Below are 20,143 nucleotides of genomic sequence, written 5' to 3'. Positions count from 1 at the left end.
TTTTGACTGTGTTAACTAGTGACGATGACAAATACCTTACTCCGGTCACTCCCACTAAGGCCAACTTTGAATGGTTGATATCCCAGGCGTATATGTGCTGTGTGCGCAATAGCCTGGGGACGACGTTACACCAAGAACCACTTACCTTGATGAAATCCCCCAACATAAAGACATTAAAAGTGTCTTTCTTCTGGAACCAAGATGCATGTTCCTTAGTACAAAAACATGTACACAACAAAAACTAGCCCATACAGTGCAGTGCTGGGCCTAGTCACGTCTTTGACACGTTCACCGACTCTCTCGCTTAATGATCAGCCACAAAATGTTGGGACCACTAATAGTTTGTATGGCCCTGGTCTCCAGCATGGGAACAGAAGAGGAATACCTGGTGCGGTAGTCTCAGGTTGGACTACTCCAAATCATCTTGCTTCTGACACACACACGCGCACACACACACACACACACACACACACACACACACACACACACACACACACACACACACACACACACACACACGCACGCACGCACACACACACACACACAGTAGCTTTGCAGGTCCATCAACTATTTAAATACCTCAATCACCCTACAGAAAACTGTGACTCACGAGAGAACCTTAAATCAGCAGAACGTTGATAACCTATTTATTTACACTTTATGTAGTATCCTGTATTACTTAGTTCATAACACATCCATAAAGACTCCGTATCCCATGATGCCGTACTTAATTTAAAGTCAGACACCTTTGGTCATTCATGACATAAAGGCTTAATGATGTAAACACAAATGCAGTAACACTTAGGAAATGATCACTAAAAGCTTAAACAAATAAACATTAAAGACATGTTTAAACCATACAGTTCCTTTTATTTGTACAAATACATGAACTTTCAAAAAGTCCAGCGATGCAATTACATTGAACATTACAAAGGGCTGTAAATAGTGTAGCTTGACCCTGAGCTGGCGGACAAATGGTTCTTGCCTCTCTGCCTGCTGGAGGTACTGCATGTTGGTTCCAACCTTAAAAGTAACAACGAAGAAAGTTAGCAAGTCTGTTAGGAAATGCCTTTGTCACATAATCTGGATAAGGCATTTCTGTGCTGCGCCAGAAACTCTAAATGGGAAGATGGGGAAACTAAATTCGATTCGTATTATTATATTCCTCTTTCATCTACATATCTCGTGATGTGACTATGAGACGTGGCTGTACTACTACAAACTCATTTAAATTACAATAAAGGTTAAGTTACTTGTTTTTCACTGTCCAGTGGCACCACAAGTGGGCATTTGATTTGCGAACTCTTCACATGATAAGCGTCTCATCCTCAACAATAAAAAAGTACTTCCAGGTCACGGAATTTCGGGAAATTCCCTAGTAATAGTAGAAAAGTGTCAATAACCTGTATTTTTTTCATGATATATGAAAAAATAATTGTTTAAACATTAACAATGATTCATATTTGTTCATATTTAATTGACATTTGCATTACATTTGGGTTGTAAAACATGTTCCAAGATCAAGTAAATGCCCCCAATGCGAATCACTGTATATGGAATACTTAATGGCTTAGAGAAAGAACAATTCTGGGTGCCACAGTAAAAGTATTGTAGGAAATACTCAGTAGGGTCTGTGGAATGTACATATGGTGTGTTGCTGGCTTTTTACTCCAGCCATTCCAATGGCGGCAACAATGCAAATCACTTTATACGGAATACATAATCATCACGTGCGCTGACTGCGCTACAGAACACCTGCTAACCAAACAACATTGCTTACTGAATTCAAAGGTAACTACAATCAAAAATCAAAGTTTCTTAGATTTTTCCCAGATCTCAAAAGTCATCCCCTGAAGTGGTGTAAGCATTGTTGTTAACACAGAACATCTAATTGTGAAAAAACTTGGAAAACAAGAACAAATGGGGAAATCCAAAAACTGCCATACGGATTTTTGGGATATCTCATGATCTGACAAACACCACTGTAGCTCGACCACCTTCCACCGCAGATGCTGAGGGCCGACATAGACGGATGTGGCGGATTGAGATGCAGCCCATGCAGGAAACTGATATATCTAGCTTAAACTGACAGATTTTCATCTGGATTTAAAAAAAATATGTTGCTGAGATTGGCGCATGGGTGCGTCTATGGACGCAGGATTAAAGTCAGGATTAAAGTCAGTTGCTGTCAACTTTAAAAAGAGACATCTAGATTTAGATCCAATCCTAATGAGTTCCAGGGGCAGCCATCTGACATAATTATTGTACATCGTAGTTGCGAAGAACAGAAAGGCCAGCACGCTGGCTCCCAATTGCAACCTCTATTAACAACGTTTTGATCCACAAAGATCTTCATCAGGTCTTTAGCAGTTTCAGTGTGTTTTGTCTCTCCCAGGGGAAGACCGTTTCCAGGACCCCCTCAGCTGGAACATGGTGGGGAAGAACCTGTGTGCCATGGCCATCCAGGGGGCAGTCATGTTCACCATCACTCTCCTTATCCAGTATAAATTCTGCTACAAACCCAGGCAAGAATAGAAGAAGAATGTATTTAAGTACCGATGCTTCCATACAGTATCAGAGATGATTTCTCAAACATGTTTAGACCCATTCCTTGTTTACCATTTACATATTTTATCCATTTATCTTTTTATTAGCCCAATAATGCATATTTGTCATTCGACATCTTGTTAACATTGTTCGTGAAATATCATTGTGTCCATCCTTTTTGCTTCACCTAATTATGAACCGAAGTTGTCATCGTAACTTATCTCCATTACCTAAATTGCATTTTGTGAGAAATTGAAACAAATTCTCCCATTAGAGGAAAAACATTAGCATATATTACTAGGTTGTCATCATTTGGGATTTATAATGTTGGCTCTATAGGGATTGTGACAATGTGGGGTTTAAGCATTTTTGTTCTTCAGACTGATTTCTGGAAAGTCATTCTCCAAGGAGGACGAAGATGTGGACGTGGCTCGGGAACGTGCACGCGTCCATAAAGGCGGCGCCGAGAATGACCTGTTGAGAATCTGCGATCTCTCTAAGGTACATTATCACCGTTTACTACCACACTCATGGTAGCAACATCACCTTACAGGGTTATATTCATTTATGCATGCAGCAGCAAAACATTGTGCAACAGAAACAAGCGTTTCTTATTGGACAAGATCAGGTAGTCCCTCTGGGTTTCAGCCTGTGTGCTTCTGTTTCATTCCTAGTGAATATGACCCAGGTCTTCAACCCCCAAGGGCTAGGGTCTGTTCAACTTTACAAAAACTTCAGATAGAAATCTATAGAACAAATATGATTTCCCTTCACGTAGCGTTGGACATCATGGCAGCTCTATTCATTACATTTCTATTTGCAACAATCTGAAGTTCTAAACGTTTCACCTCACTGAATGCGCCCCGGCTGTTTCTATTTGATTCCTCCTCCCTCAACGTTGATACTGTGATGTCACTTATCGGTCACAGTGTGCCTCTTGCCTGGTTCCCCATATTGAAATAAATGTAGTGTGGTATTTAGTTTGGTATTTTAGGTAGAAATTGTGCACTAATATTTAAATTTAAAAGCCTGTTATATTGAACTAAGTGCCCTATAATATAGACCGCATGGAGAATTCAATCAAAATATTTTTTTATATGAATAAGAGCTTGCTAAAGTTTCAAAATTCTTCATTTTGACATGTCCCTTCGTCAAACCTGTGTCACTTCTAGGAAGATTTCAACCCACTAAACCAAAACAATTCTCCAAGTTTCACCACCATTGTAAAGCCCTAGTTATTTTGTTGCTTTGACAAAGTCATTTCTGAAGACTATTGGGGTTCTACTCTTTTTGGATGTTTTCTGGTGTTTTGTGGTGGAAAACTGAGCTGGTCGAGTAAATTACATCAAACCTGTTACCCATATATAGACAGCCTAGAAATGTTTAACAAGTTTTTTTTTGTGAAGATTGCATTCAATTATCACTCCCTATTGCACACAATAAGCTTCCATTCCCTCTGTCACTGCCTGATTTAAGATGAAATCCTCAACCCTGTAACTTTTTGAGATGGGAAACCAGGTTACACTTCTCAAAAGGCAACACATTGGTGGAAAGACCCATTTGCTGATTAGATTACAAGGCAAGGATGAAAGTGAGCGGACATAGGCTGTGTCACAAATAGCACCCTAATTCCCTATGTAGTGCATCACATTTGACCAAATCGCTTTGGACCAAATCGTCTCAGATCTGCTAATACGTCTTTAATTGAACGTTACTGAATATTTTGACAGGATGGGCTCCTTCCATCTAGGTTGTTAAAGAGAGAGATTTCTGAAAATGTGCCACCGTCCATATGTGTGGGATTTGAACATGGCTCCACTTCAAATCAGGGCTGAGTTAAGAACACACCAGCTGTTAGTCCCTGGTGACTTCTTAAGTATATCATCCAGGTCTTAGAGTCGGAAGGCTGGGGAAGGCTGGCGAGGTGTCACTCCACAATGTATTTAGTATTTATTAGAACTCCTGATTAGCTTTTGCCGAGAAAGCAGCAAATCTTCCTGGCGTGCAAACAGGAAACAACACAACAAATAAAATACATAATATACATAAATATACATACATAGCACCACATTTACATTACAATTGATCCATTCAGCAGCGACCCACAGCTAGTGCATTCGTCTTAAGTTAGCCAGGCGAGACAACCATATATCACAGTCGTATCCCATCCACATATCACATACATAACACACTGCAAAATACAGTACAAAAGGCTGAAAATGGTCTGTGTGTCTCTCGCTGTAGGGAGAAGTGTGCAAAAAAGGGAAGGGTTTGATTTTCTGCGAGGCAACACCAATGAGGTCTCTCTCGAGCTGTGCCGCTAAGCCCGACAACCCCCCCCCCCCCCCACCTCGCAGGTTTGGGAAGTGAGTATGCAAGTGGTGCTCGGTATGCTACAGTAGGTAATGGGCACCGCTTAATCACCGCCCAGATTAACACCCTGGCTAAGACCAGATGTTCCTTCCACAAGCCCGTAATGGCAGGAAGCATGGCCAAGGCAACAGCCCTTCGTCGACATCTGTCCAAACTTGACGTCTCTTCAAACCCTCCCTCGCCATCTCTCGCAATCGCTCACTCACTCCATCTTTCACCCTCTCAATCTATCACAGACACACTCACCTACACCTACAAGGTAATTAACGCTCAAGCTTTGAATTAAACAGTTGGGACGGATAATGCATTGCCGGCCACAGCACACAAGGTGGGAACAGGAGTTACTTTCTAAGATCTTGACTCACACTTTGCTCTTCTTCTCTGACGTTCCAAAGCTAACTTTCACATTCTGTAACCTGTGATAAATTGTCTTAGAGCTATGTATGGTTACCTTTCTTTATTTCATCCCTTGTCAGCCAAGAAGTGATGAGCATCACAACAGCACAGTGCAGTTATCTTTCTATCATGTTTCAATTATAGACACATCTGTTTTGTTGTCATGCATCTCTTTGCTACTGTAGAACTGACAGTGACACTGAAACATGCAGAGAAAGACATACACAACAACAAGACTCTTCAAGGTGCCTCAACATTTGATTTGATTTACATTGGAGGGGATACATGGCGCCCAAAAGCATTGGCGCAGAAGGCATCGAAGCGCTCCCAGTGGGCTCCCATCACCTCCCATCACAGCTGGTGCAATCCGGCCGCAGAGCAGAGATAACGAATTGATCAATGAGCGCACCACCTCGACCGCTGCACCGCCTCCGGTCTCGCCATAAATCTGAACATGTCTCTCACGCGATTGACAGCCCATCAATCATCTGTCAGATGCCTCCTCCTCCTCTTCCTTCACTCAGGAAGAAGCATTTACCACCCAAGAACGACTGTCGAGGCCTTATAGGTTAGCATTTAACCTCAGGGTTAGCGGTTACCGTGGCGGCATTATTGATGGGGTCCGTTTTGACGGCGCGTCTGCCAGTTAGCATTTGTACGCCCGAGCTGTCACTGTGACCTTCCAGTCACTCAGAAACTCAGAAAGAAACTTTTTATGGCAGCTGTTTGATGTTATAGGAGTCATGTGAGTACGGTATCCATACAAATGTAGGATCCTAATTTGTGGGTTATTTTGCTGCTTATTTTGCTGCAAATTTGTAGTGTATTTGAGGTTTTGAAAAGATTCTAAAGTTTGTAATTTCCAATTTGAAATTTCAGACTTGATTTGCCCTAACAAATTTATCAACCCCTACAAATATGCTCATTTTGTCACGCCCTGACCTTAGAGATCCTTATTTATTCTCTATGTTTGGTTAGGTCAGGGTGTGACTCGGGTGGGAGATTCTATGTTTTCTATTTCTTTGTTGTTTTCTGCCATGTGTGGTTCCCAATCAGAGGCAGCTGTCTATCGTTGTCTCTGATTGGGGATCATATGTAAGTTGTGATTTTCCGTTTGGGTTTTGTGGGGAGTTATTTTCTGTTTAGTGTCTACACCTGACAGAACTGTTCGCTTTTTAGTTTTGTTACTTTATTAGAGTGTTTTTGATGTTAAATAAAATCATGAACACTTACCACGCTGCGCTTTGGTCCACTCCTTCTGACGACAAGCGTTACATATTTATTATAATCCACATAATAATTCACACTTATTGTTGCGGCAGGATTATTTTCCTGCTGTAGAAAACTGGCTCAAATTATGATCCTACATCTGTATTAGGACGTGTGAGTTCTGAGCGGTGAGGCTCAATGCTTGGGAGATACATACTGTAAGACCCTAGCATCATTTTGATTTTACCGTTGATAGAATACTGATTGTGAAAGGGAAATTTCATCCAAATTACACAATTATATATTGGTTTCCTTATCCTGAATGCAGTATATGGACAAGAATTGCGTTGGATTAGTAACCGAAAGGTTGCAAGATCAAATCACCAAGCTGACAAGGAACAAATCTGTTGTTCTGCCCCTGAACAAGGCAGTTAACCCACTGTTCCTAGGCTGTCATTGAAAAGAATAATTTGTTCTTAAATGACTTGCCTAGTTAAAGAAAGGTAAATAAATAAATACATACATTGACAATCCATGCTTTTGGTTTCATTTTCCTGGCACTGTTTTCAAATGCTGACATTTGACCATTTGTGGCACAAATCCCATCCAAATCATGGTACCGATATTGTCATTTTTCATGCATCATGTCCAAATTTTCCATAAAGTCACTTAAAGATGATTGGAACTTCTGTACCATGACATAGATTTCTGTCATTTTGTAATTTGGGTGAACTATCCCTTTAATAAAATATTGATGTGATTGTTGTTTCTGTCAATGTTGTAATTTGTTTGACATTTTCTGTGTTTACTGTAAAGTACTATGGATCTGATCTACTATGGAACATGTTAATACAAGAGCAGCCCAAAGGAACTATTTCACAAACAAAGTTTGTCAGATGTTTTCAGACCTCAAGACTAGTATTGATCAGTGGGATGTTTTATTTTTATTTTTATTTTTTCACCTTTATTTAACCAGGTAGGCAAGTTGAGAACAAGTTCTCATTTACAATTGTGACCTGGCCAAGATAAAGCAAAGCAGTTCGACACATACAACAACACAGAGTTACACATGGAGTAAAACAAACATACAGTCAATAATACAGTAGAAAAATAAGTCTATGTACAATGTGAGCAAATGAGGTGAGATAAGGGAGGTAAAGTCAAAACAAAGGCCATGGTGGCGAAGTAAATACAATATAGCAAGTAAAACACTGGAATGGTAGATTTGCAGTGGAAGAATGTGCAAAGTAGAGATAGAAATAATGGGGTGCAAAGGAGCAAAATAAATAAATAAATACAGTAGGGAGAGAGGTAGTTGTTTGGGCTAAATTATAGATGGGCTATGTACAGGTGCAGTAATCTGTGAGCTGCTCTGACAGCTGGTGCTTAAAGCTAGTGAGGGAGATAAGTGTTTCCAGTTTTAGAGATTTTTGTAGTTCATTTCAATCATTGGCAGCAGAGAACTGGAAGGAGAGGCGGCCAAAGGAAGAATTGGCTTTGGGGGTAACCAGTGAGATATACCTGCTGGAGCGCGTGCTCCAGGTGGGTGCTGCTATGGTGACCAGCGAGCTGAGATAAGGGGGGACTTTACCTAGCAGGGTCTTGTAGATGACCTGGAGCCAGTGGGTTTGGCGGCGAGTATGAAGCGAGGGCCAGCCAACGAGAGCGTACAGGTCACAGTGGTGGGTAATATATGGGGCTTTGGTGACAAAACGGATGGCACTGTGATAGACTGCATCCAATTTATTGAGTAGGGTATTGGAGGCTATTTCGTAAATGACATCGCCGAAGTCGAGGATCGGTAGGATGGTCAGTTTTACAAGGGTCTGTTTTGCAGCATGAGTAAAGGATGCTCTGTTGCGAAATAGGAAGCCAATTCGAGATTTAACTTTGGATTGGATATGTTTGGTGTGAGTCTGAAAGGAGAGTTTACAGTCTAACCAAACACCTAGGTATTTGTAGTTGTCCACATATTCTAAGTCAGAAACGTCCAGAGTAGTGATGATGGACGGGCGGGCAGGTGCAGGCAGCGATCGGTTGAAGAGCATGCATTTAGTTTTACTTGTATTTAAGAGCAATTGGAGGCCACGGAAGGAGAGTTGTATGGCATTGAAGCTCGTCTGGAGGGTTGTTAACACAGTGTCCAAAGAAGGGCCAGAAGTATACATAATGGTGTCGTCTGCGTAGAGGTGGATCAGAGACTCACCAGCAGCAAGAACGACATCATTGATGTATACAGAGAAGAGAGTCGGTCCAAGAATTGAACCCTGTGGCACCCCCATAGAGACTGCTGGGATGTGATTTCATTGTTGTGATTCCAGCTGTTTGGGGCAGTAGAGACAGATGCCTTGCTCTCTCTCTCTAAACCGTGTGTGTGTGTGTGTGTGTGTGTGTGTGTGTGTGTGTGTGTGTGTGTGTGTGTGTGTGTGTGTGTGTGTGTGTGTGTGTGTGTGTGTGTGTGTGTGTGTGTGTGTGTGTGTGTGTGTGTGTGTGTGTGTGTGTGTGTGTGTGTGTGAGTGCAAAAGTGTGTGTGTGTGTGTGTGTGTGTGTGTGTGTGTGTGTGTGTGTGTGTGTGGGCCATCAACCGTTGTCTTTTCCGGGTTAACCGCCACCTCCTTGCTGCCACCATGACAGCCATTATAGCTTTCGGGGCACGAGGGAATTATCCGCTTACTGCCTCTGTTAGGATAGAAACTTTACTTCTTCCACCCGTCTCTACTAGCGTTGTAGCAGTGCTGTGGCGCAGCACGCTATTGCCAAAGTAACTTGCAAATCTTGGGGAGTAGCATGTCCAAGTCCCCAATAATAGCGGATGCCCACCAGGCTTTTAAGCAAACATGCTTCACATTTGACACACTATCGTGGCAATAAGACATAGTTGTTTTGTCAAGGTTGAACTGGCATCACTGGGGCTCTCTTGTTCTCAAGGTTGCATGGACAGCGTCACAAATGGCACACTATTCCCTGTAGTGCTGGTCAAAGGTAGTGCACTATAAAGGGAATAGGGTGCCATTTTGGACGTATATTTAGAAATGAGTGGGAAGGGTCGGCTACTACAGTACAATTAAAACTGATGCTTAATCATTTGCTTAATGCTTAATCATTTACCAAGTGTTGCACTGCACCAAAAGGTTGTAACTTAATTTCTGCTCCATTAGTACTGCTCTGAATAGACAAGCTAACCAGGAAGAGAAAACATTGCGATAAGTAAGTATTTCATGGCCTAATATTCATTCACCTTCATGAGAGTTGAAGTACCTTCTCACAAACATAAATGGAATTGTGTCTCATGACTTCAGAGAGAAGGCTTCTACATACGTTGAACATACCATGGCCTGCACTCAGTCATATGCTAATTTCAATGCAGCAATGACCTGGAAGTGGACATTAAACTTACATTTACTCATCATGTCCCTTTTACTACTAACTCATAGCAAATGCATTACATGGATAGGAAACGGCTGGTCAGGGAAAATCTAGAGACACACAGATACAGTAGATGGATGGACAGACAGGCAAGCAGACAGACAGACGGACATACAGATAAACAGAGCATAGTGATGTCATTACAGTATGCCATTATGCCCCATGGCGCTCTTCCCAAGGATTGTATGATTCAGACCTGAGAACAGGTGGGCAGAAATACAGCTGGCACAATTATCCTGAAATCCTTCCCCAAAGGTGAGGAGGGATGTGTCAGTCCTTCCTGTCAAGGTCTGAATGAGATCTAAATTGCCAGACCTGACAAGAACCTTGTCGAGACTTGTTTATTTTTTCTTACAAGTTGCCTTTGAAAGCACTTCAAACTCTGTCTTTGTGGTTGCGCGGTGGAACTTCTGCTCGATGCGCTAAGTGCTTCATTTAGTCAACAATTTGTGTTATTTGTGTACCCATTTTGCTTCTCTAAGTGTCGGTTTGTTTTGCCGCTACTCGCAACACCAGCGCCGATGATGCCGACTTGAGAATTTATACTTGCCGGAGGAAGGTGATTAGCCTGCTTGGGCCTCACTTCTGGCAGGGGATATTTGATATTTGCTCATGAAGAAGATGAAAAAACTGTTAATTGCAAATTCAAATATCACACGGAGAGTTAGTTTGCAGGCTAGGAGCGGTGAAACTCCTAGACACCTGCTTATCTGCAGTTTGCTACAAGATCTAGGCGGGAGCCGAATCCTACACAGAATACCAAACTGTTTTACTCTCTGTATAAACTGTCGATTGATTACTGAGCCCCAGCCTCAGTCTCAGACAGCCCCATATGCCAAAAAATGAAGTACGGTGTTGTTATTTCACCCCTTTGTCCATTGTCTTATGTTATGTGCATTAAAGAGACATTCCACCCCTTTCAACATCAAACTCAACATCTCCAGCACCACCCCATTATCGACATACAGTATGTGAAATCAACGGTTTTCTATGTTTTGTAAAAGATAAAAGACAATAAGTGCATCTGACCCTGCTGGTCATCTATGAACATTTGAACATCTTGGCCATGTTCTGTTATCTCCAACCGGCACAGCCAGAAGAGGACTGGCCGCCCCTCGTAGCCTGGTTCCTCTCTAGGTTTCTTCCTAGGTTTACGGCCTTTCTATGGAGTTTTTCCTAGCCACCGTGCTTCTACACCTGCATTGCTTGCTGTTTGGGGTTTTAGGCTGAGTTTCTGTACAGCACTTTGTGACATCAGCTGATGTAAGAAGGACTTTATAAATACATTTGATTGATTGATTGTTTCTGATGACATCATCCTGAGACACTGATGGCATAATCTGGTGTGCACGACCTGGTTGCGTTCAGGGCGAGACCATGTTGAAATAAAATGGACTGGATGATATGATAGGTGGTGTACAGGAAATACTACGCTGATCAAAAATATAAATGCAACGTGCAACAATTTAAAATATTTTACAGTTCATAAGAAAATAAATAAATTAAAATAGATTCATTAGGCCCTAATCTATGGATTTCACATGACTGGGATTACAGATATGCATCTGCAGAAGAATGGCACGACAATGGGCCTCAAGATCTTGTCACGGTATCTCTGCGCATTCAAATTGTCATTGATAAAATGCAATTGTGTTCGTTGTCCGTAGCTTATAACTGCCCATACCATAACCCCACCACCATGGGGGACTCAGTTCACAATGTTCACATCAGCAAACTGCTCGCCCACATGATGCCATACACGCAGTCTGCCATCTGCCCAGCACAGTTGAAACCGGGATTTGTGAAATAGGTTACGAACTGTATTCAGGTCAAGACCTTAGTGAGGACGACGAGCACGCAGATGAGCTTCCCTGAGACGGTTTCTGACAGTTTCTGCAGAAATTCTTTAGGTTGTGCAAACCCACAGTGTCATCAGCTGTCCCGATGGCTGGTCTCAGACATTCCCACAGGTGAAGAAGCCAGATGTGGAGATCCTTGGCTGGTATGGTTACACGTGGTCTGCGGTTGTGAGGCCGGTTGGACGTACTGCCAAATTCATTACAACTATGTTAGAGGAGGCTAATGGTAGAGATATTAACATTTAATTCTCTGGCAACAGCTCTTCTGAACATTCCTCCAGTCAGCAGGCCCGTGCACGCTCCCTCAAAACGTGAGACATCTGTGGCATTGTGTTGTGTGACAAAACTGCACATTTTAGAGTGGCCTTTTATTGTCCCCAGCACAAGGTGCACCTGTGTAATGATCATGATGTTTAATCAGTTTCTTGATATGCCACACCTGTCAGGTGGAAGGATTTTCTTGGCAAAGGAGAAATGCTCACGAATAGGGATGTAATCAAATTTGTGTACAACATTTGCGAGAAATAAGCTTTTTCTGCATATGGAACATTTATGGGATTTTTTATTTCAGCTCATGAAACATGGGACCAACACTTTACATGTTGCGTTTATATTTATGTTCATTATAGTTGATGAGCGTTGCATGTGTTCTGTATTAATAGATTTGTATATACAGTATGATGTAATATACTGAACTGATTTTGATTTGATTTGATATACTGAACTCCACAAACTGACTGAACAGCAAACATAACATATAGTGCATTGCTTGGGCTCTGGTCAAAAGTATAGTGCACTCTTTAGGGTGCCATTTGGAACGCACACCAGTTCATATAACATTATTGCATCCGTGTCCAGAGAGTTCCTTGTATCCCTCCCTCCCTCTGATTAATTATCATGTCTGTTCCTTGCAGGTGTACTCAGGGAAGAACATTCCTGCTGTGGACAGGGTGTGTTTGGGCGTTCCAGCCGCAGAGGTGAGCCACACACAAAAACACACACACACACTCTCAAAAAAACAAAACAAGGCAACACATGCACTCAAACAAAAAATAATATCCATGTCTATGTACACAGGGCAGCAGCCTCTGAGGTGCAGGGATGAGTAACCGGGTGGAAGCCGACTAGTGACACTGACTAAGTTTAGGGCAGGGTACTGTGTGGAGGTCGGCTAGTGATGGCTATTTAACAGTCTGATGGCCTTGAGATAGAAGCTGTTTTTTAGTCTCTCGGCCCCATCTTTGAAGCACCTGTACTGACCTCGCCTTCTGGATGGTAGCGGGTTGAACAGGCAGTGGCTCGGGTGGTTGATGTCCTTGATGATCTTTTTGGCCTTCCTGTGACATCGGGTGCTGTAGGTGTCCTGGAGGGCAGGCAGTGTGCCACTGGTGATGCGTTGGGCAGACCGCACCACCTTCTGTAGAGCCCTGTGGTTGTGGGCGGTGCAGTTGCCGTACCAGGCGGTGATGCAGCCTGACAGGATGCTCTCAATGGTGCTTCTTAAAAAGTTTGGCGCCAAGACAAATTTCTTCTGCCTCCTGAGGTTGAAGAGGCGCTGTTGCTCCTTCACCATACTGTCTGTGTGGGTGGACCATTTCAGATTGTCAGTGATGTACAGTACCAGTCAAAAGTTTGGACACACCTACTCATTTCAGGGTTTTTCTGTATTTTTTACTATGTTCTACATTTTAGAATAATAGTGAAGACATCAAAACTATGAAATCACACATATGGAATCATGTAGTAACCAAAACATTGTTAACCAAATCAAAATATATTTTATATTTGAGATTCATCAAAGTAGCCACCTTTTGCCATGATGACAGCTTGGCACACTCTTGGCATTCTCTCAACCTGCTTCATGAAGTAGTCATCTGGAATGCACTTCAATTAACAGATGTGTCTTGTTAAAAGTTAATTTGTGGAATTTCTTTCCTTCTTAATGCATTTGAGCCAATCAGTTGTGTTGTGACAAGGTAGGGGTGGTATACAGAAGATAGACCTATTTGGTAAAAGACCAAGTCCGTATTATGGCAAGAACAGCTCAAAAAAGCTAAGATAAACTAGAGTTTCTTCAAGTGCAGTCGCAAAAACCATCAAGCACTATGATGAAACTGGCTCTCGTGAGGACCGCCACAGGAAATGAAGACCAAGAGTTAACTCGGCAGCAGAGGATAAGTTCATTAGAGTTACCAGCCTCAGAGATTGTAGCCCAAATAAATGATTGCGTCGTCTGTGGATCTATTGGGGCGGTATGCAAATTGAAGTGGGTCTAGGGTGTCAAGTAAGGTGGAGGTGATATGACCCTTAACTAGCCTCTCATAGCACTTCATTATGACAGACGTGAGTGCTATGGGGCGATAGTCATTTAGTTCAGTGACCTTTGCTTTCTTGGGTACAGGAACAACGGTGGACATCTTGAATCAAGAGGGGACAGCAGACTGGGATAGTAAGAGATTGAATATGTCCGTAACACTCCAGTCAGATGGTCTGCACATGCTCTGAGGACGCGGCTAGGGATGCCGTCTGGTCCGGCAGCCTTGCGAGGGTTAACACACTTAAATAATTTACTCACATCGGCCACGAAGAACGAAAGCCAGTCCTCGGGAGCGGGCCACGTCGGTGGCATTGTGTTATTTTCAAAACAGGCAAAGAAGGTGTTTAGCTTGTCCGGGAGCAAGACGTCGGTGTCCAGCAAAAAATATTCTGGGCTAATAATGTAAGAAATAACACAAAAAATATATATACTGCAAAGTTGCTTAGGAGCTAAAATTAGAAATTCCATGTCTGTCAGCGCCATCTTCCCATCTTCTCTCTATCTCTTTCCTCTCTCTCTCTACCATCTCTCGCTCACACACACAGTCATACACACACAAACACACACACACACACACCATCACATCCCAGAACTCTTTGATTTCAACACAATCTCCATCGCTGACACGTACACGCACAGCGTGGTGTTCCGTATTCTCCTCACCCTGTTTACCCAAAAATTGTAATGTAAATGCCAGCGGAGTATAGTGAGTCAGACCAGAGCGCACCGCGCACCCCACACCCCACTGTGTTTCATGCATTATTTACAACCGAGCTTAGCCTTACCGCCGCACCTTCACAAGACGGGGTCGCAAACAAGAATGGATCAATGAATGACAGAAATCTAATATTTGCTCCGTGGGTTGCTTGGATAGGTGACCTGACCAGGAGGTCTGTTGTCTGACCAAGTGCCCTGAAGGAGGAAGTGGAAGTATCAGCTCTGTCAGATCGGAGGAGGAAGAGGAGAGCATCGGTGGTTAGGGAGAGAAGGGGGAATGGTGTTCAGAATGCTGTGGGGTGGGAGGGTGTTGAGGGGAGGGCGGGAGGGAGGTTCAGGGGAGAAGGGGGAATGGTGTTCAGAATGCTGTGGGGTGGGAGGGTGTTGAGGGGAGGGCGGGAGGGAGGTTCAGGGGAGAAGGGGGAATGGTGTTCAGAATGCTGTGGGGTGGGAGGGTGTTGAGGGGAGGGCGAGAGGGAGGTTCAGGGGAGAAGGGGGAATGGTGTTCAGAATGCTGTGGGGTGGGAGGGTGTTGAGGGGAGGGCGGGAGGGAGGTTCAGGGGAGAAGGGGGAATGGTGTTCAGAATGCTGTGGGGTGGGAGGGTGTTGAGGGGAGGGCGGGAGGGAGGTTCAGGGGAGAAGGGGGAATGGTGTTCAGAATGCTGTGGGGTGGGAGGGTGTTGAGGGGAGGGCGGGAGGGAGGTTCAGGGGAGAAGGGGGAATGGTGTTCAGAATGCTGTGGGGTGGGAGGGTGTTGAGGGGAGGGCGGGAGGGAGGTTCAGGGGAGAAGGGGGAATGGTGTTCAGAATGCTGTGGGGTGGGAGGGTGTTGAGGGGAGGGCGGGAGGGAGGTTCAGGGGAGAAGGGGGAATGGTGTTCAGAATGCTGTGGGGTGGGAGGGTGTTGAGGGGAGGGCGGGCGGGAGGGAGGTTCAGGGGAGAAGGGTGTGTGTGTGTTTGCGTCTTTATATTTTTGTGTGTTTCATGTGCGGACAGTGAGTTGTGTTTCTATTGTAAGACACTAAATGTTGCCACTGAACGGCCATGTGTTATTATGTACATAGATGCCTGTCAATTAGTTTGGCTTCTATGTGTGGATAGCTAAGATAATATTGACACAGTGACGCAAAGTCTACTTCTTACAACACACAGTTCCAACAACACAAACAATAACATTTTCTCAATTAAGTCAACAGTCAAGTAAGTCAACAGTATCGAAAGGTCTGTACCAATCATGCATGTTGAATGACTCAGTCCATTTATTGAGTCGAATAAGTATGCTGTACTTGGCCTTCAATTATTCCCACAGAGTCAGGAAATGTTTCCCACTCCATTATCTACAACCAATGGCTTCACCTCAACAAAGTGTCAGGGCAGAGTAGAGCATCTTGATCTTGGGAATCTTTGTCTAATTGTCGTGTGTGTGTGTGTGTGTGTGTGTGTGTGTGTGTGTGTGTGTGTGTGTGTGTGTGTGTGTGTGTGTGTGTGTGTGTGTGTGTGTGTGTGTGTGTGTGTGTGTGTGTGTGTGTCAATAGTGCTTTGGACTACTAGGGATTAACGGGGCAGGAAAAACAACCACCTTCAAGATGCTGACGGGGGACATCGCCGTCTCCGGAGGAGAGGCCTTCCTAAACGGATACAGGTGAGGAGGAGCTAACTGGCTGTTAGCACGCACACGGACACATGCACACGTAAACACACGCACACAGGTGAGGAAGAGTCACCGGCTGTTAGCACACAAAAACACACACACACACACACACACACACTCACATACTTGCCACCGGCTGCTACCCCAAGCTACTCATCATAATTACCCACCCACGATGGCTCCCTATAAGGGATAGAGCTCAGGGAGTTTTCTTCGTCTTCTTCTTTTTCGAAGCATATCCCAAATGGCACCCTATTTCCTGTATAGTGCACTACTTTTTGACCAGAGCCCCATGGGCCCTGTTTATGTCCTATGGGCCCTGTTCACTATGTAGGAAATAGGCTGCCATTTGGGATGAAGTCCTACTCGCTTTCTCAGCAACTCTTGCTCTCACTCACTTTGGGTTTTACCATCCCCCTCTCTCGCTCTCTCCCTCTCTTTCTCTCTCTCTCTCACTCGCTCTCTTGTACATTCTGTTTTCTTGTCCGTTTGAACTCGTGTTCTCTCATGTCCCTTGTTCATTTTTTCAACGTGCTGTCTTGCACATTCCCCATTCTCTCTCTTCCACTCTCCGTCTCCCACATATTTCATTCTGTTGCACACCCCCTCTCTTTCCCGCTCCCGCTCCCTCTCCTTCAATCCCACTCTTGTTTTCTTTCCCCTCCTGCCACACACACATTTTGAGAGAAACAACATCTCCCTTTCCTCAGCTCCGAATCTAGAACTCATCTCTATGGAAACGATGTGAGGCAAACGGTGGATGAATACTAGTTTCTTGCAGTCTCCACTAGTTTGCATCGCCATAGTTGTGTTGACATACAGTAGTTATTCATTTATTAAAACTAGTAATTGACTTTAAGGTGAAGCAAAACACAGAGGGGCCTTAACAAGACAATGTTAATGTTGATCAGTGTTGCCGGCAGTGATCAAAGGCAGTCTCTTGAACCTTCAAGGAAAGAAGAACTGACAGAACGGGGAATAAATGACAGACGTATGCCCACCCTCTGTTTGGATGAGAGAAGACTGAGAGGAGGATGAGAGGAGGATGACAGAATGATTATCTGAGCTGTGGGAACAACAACTCGGAGGAAAATATAATTTCTCTCCAAATAAAAGAGTTTGTGTTGAACCCTCAAATCTCAAATTTGTTGATTGTCTGTTTACATTCGTAAAGCCTGTCACAAATAACCTCCGTCCCGCGAGCGATTATTTCCTGCCAGCCCACTGCTGGGTAGAGCTTGGTAGAGCTCGTTTTTCCATTTCCCCTCACAACATCAATATTGTCACGCAGTATATTGTGTAAGGCAGATTAACGAAAACCGTCTGTAGACAGCGGGAAGCAGTTTAGATGTCTTCCCACTACCTTCAGACTGCAGATGACATGCAAAGATATGCCCCAAAGCGCCATTCATTTTAAATGACAGATATTGTTTGTGGAAAAGTCACCTGGGACTAAGACTACGTGATGCAAATTGAACTGCTATGTTGTTCCTCATGTTTGGCTCCATGTAGAAAGCGGAGAGTTTTATTTTTCTTAACCAAGCTGTAATATTTATTCTGGTAATGGAACAACTTGCTTCATGAAGGGCCTTTCGCCGTGAGGACATTTTCTTTTCACCCAGCCTTTGTGAGATACAATACATGGAGTTATACTTATTGTACTTCCCGAGTGGCACAGCAGTCTAAGGCTAGAGGCGTCATTACAGACCATGTTTCGATTCCAGGATGTATCTCAACCGTCCGTGATTGAGAGTCCCACAGGGCGACACACAATTGGCGCAGCGTCGTCCGGGTTAGGGTTTGGCCGGGGTAGGTCGCCATTGTAAATAAGAATTTGTTCTTAACTGACTTGCCTAGTTAAATAAAGGTTAAATAAAATAAGAAATCAATAAAAAATAATGTTCTCTCTTTTAAATGAAGGTATCACCCAGGTGCTGAGTTTTTGAATAGTTTAACTGTTTGAAACAGTTAGTAGATGTAAGACAGTGGTGCACATACCAACTGTATCGGGATGGTGATGATGATGAAGATGCCACATGATTTGGATTGCTTATTATCATCATCATCATAATGAAGATCATAATGCTGTTTTTGTTGTTGTTGATGATGTTGACGATTGATCCTGATCATGTGGCATTATGTGTCTTAATACAAGTTCTGTGGTGATGTTCCTCCCAGCATACGGACAGAGATGAGGGACGTTCACCAGAACATGGGCTATTGCCCGCAGTTTGACGCCCTCAACGACCTTCTCACCGGACGAGAGCATCTGGAGTTCTACGCCAGACTACGAGGCGTACCGGAGAAGGAAGTCACCATGGTAACATTTCCCCTTGTCTGACCTAAATAATGTCATTTCCTGTTCCTGTATGACGCAACACCATTTGATTCCTAAGGTTATACTGTTGTCATTTCAGATGTTTCTTCCCCCCCATACAATACCTGCACTTCCTTCCATAAAAGAGACATAGACAGCACACTGCACTTGGTCAAAGTGATAAATAACCTCTGAAGTGGAAGACATGTATAATACATAAGGTTCTGGTGTGAGAGGCTGGCCACGGCTAATGCCTTTACATTATTTACCAGCATGCCTAGCAGTGTGGCCGTCCCGCCACCCCCAGTTTCTCAATGGCCCCCTCAGCAACAATAACATTTAAATAACTCAGCTGGTCAGTGGCCTCAAACTCAGGCCCAGGTGCAGGCCTTTGATCTCACAGCAGCCCCACTAGGCCAAGGGACCCAGTTTCTCTGGTCTCTAGTTCGTCGGGTCCACTGAGCTGTGCGTTGTGGCAGCCATTTTGGCTCTAGGGAGAGCCCCGGGGAGCTGGTGCCATTTCCGCATCATTAGTCCACCAACATGTCAATATAGGGTGTAAATGAATGTCTGGATGGTTGGACTGGAAACCTGCCTGCACATTGGGGATACCTGAGGACAGGGATTGGGAAATCGCTAGGGGGATGAATACTGGATAAGGTCCTGCTGGTTAGTACACTTTTTTGGGTTGTTATGTGGCCCAAAAACCATCAGTGCAGCATATCATCCTTAAAAAAGGTACTGTGGCGATGCCAACCACCATGCATGTCTCATTCCAGGGGAAAGGAAGGGATGGGAGGGTGTGAGAGCAGAATGGCAGCACAAGACACCCCACACCAACATGGATTATTGTGTTACTGTCATAGAAATATATAATTAGTAATTATATATGTATGGTTTCTGTGTTGTTATTAGGTGGCAGAGTGGGGCATCCAGAAGCTTGGCCTGGTCAAATATTCCAACAAGTCAGCCGGTACCTACAGCGGAGGGAACAAACGCAAGCTCTCCACCGCCATGGCTCTGATTGGTTGTCCTCCTGTGGTATTCCTGGTAAAATGATAGCTGATTGGCTAAAAGGCCAAAAAACAGCCTTATTATTGCCTTATGACTATGTTAATAACACCTACACATGTAGTGTATAGTGCATTGAGTTTGATGGAGGAGGAATAATGGTCTGGGGTTGTTTTTCATGGTTACTTAGTTCCAGTGAAGGGAAATCTTAACATTACAGCATAAATTACATTCTAGACAACATTTTGGCAACAGTTTGGGGAAGGCCCTTTCCTGTTTCAGCATGACAATTTCCCTGTGCACACAGCAAGGTCCATACAGA

At 43.8% G+C, this 20,143-nt stretch overlaps 1 protein-coding gene across 1 annotated transcript in view; it reads left to right on the top strand.

The window, feature by feature from the left end:
* Nucleotides 1-20,143, top strand: part of LOC129865721 (phospholipid-transporting ATPase ABCA1-like) — a 295,904-nt gene that overhangs the window by 247,753 nt on the left and 28,008 nt on the right. The window contains exons 40-45 of the mRNA XM_055938689.1: nt 2,396-2,525; nt 2,928-3,048; nt 12,725-12,787; nt 16,378-16,484; nt 18,672-18,813; nt 19,726-19,860. Of these exons, the coding sequence (XP_055794664.1) occupies nt 2,396-2,525; nt 2,928-3,048; nt 12,725-12,787; nt 16,378-16,484; nt 18,672-18,813; nt 19,726-19,860 (698 nt within the window). The remainder of the gene's footprint in view (nt 1-2,395; nt 2,526-2,927; nt 3,049-12,724; nt 12,788-16,377; nt 16,485-18,671; nt 18,814-19,725; nt 19,861-20,143) is intronic.

This window comes from Salvelinus fontinalis, chromosome 11 (genome assembly GCF_029448725.1).
Source record: "Salvelinus fontinalis isolate EN_2023a chromosome 11, ASM2944872v1, whole genome shotgun sequence".
Lineage (NCBI taxonomy): Eukaryota > Metazoa > Chordata > Actinopteri > Salmoniformes > Salmonidae > Salvelinus > Salvelinus fontinalis.
This window is presented reverse-complemented; position numbering and strand designations above follow the sequence as displayed.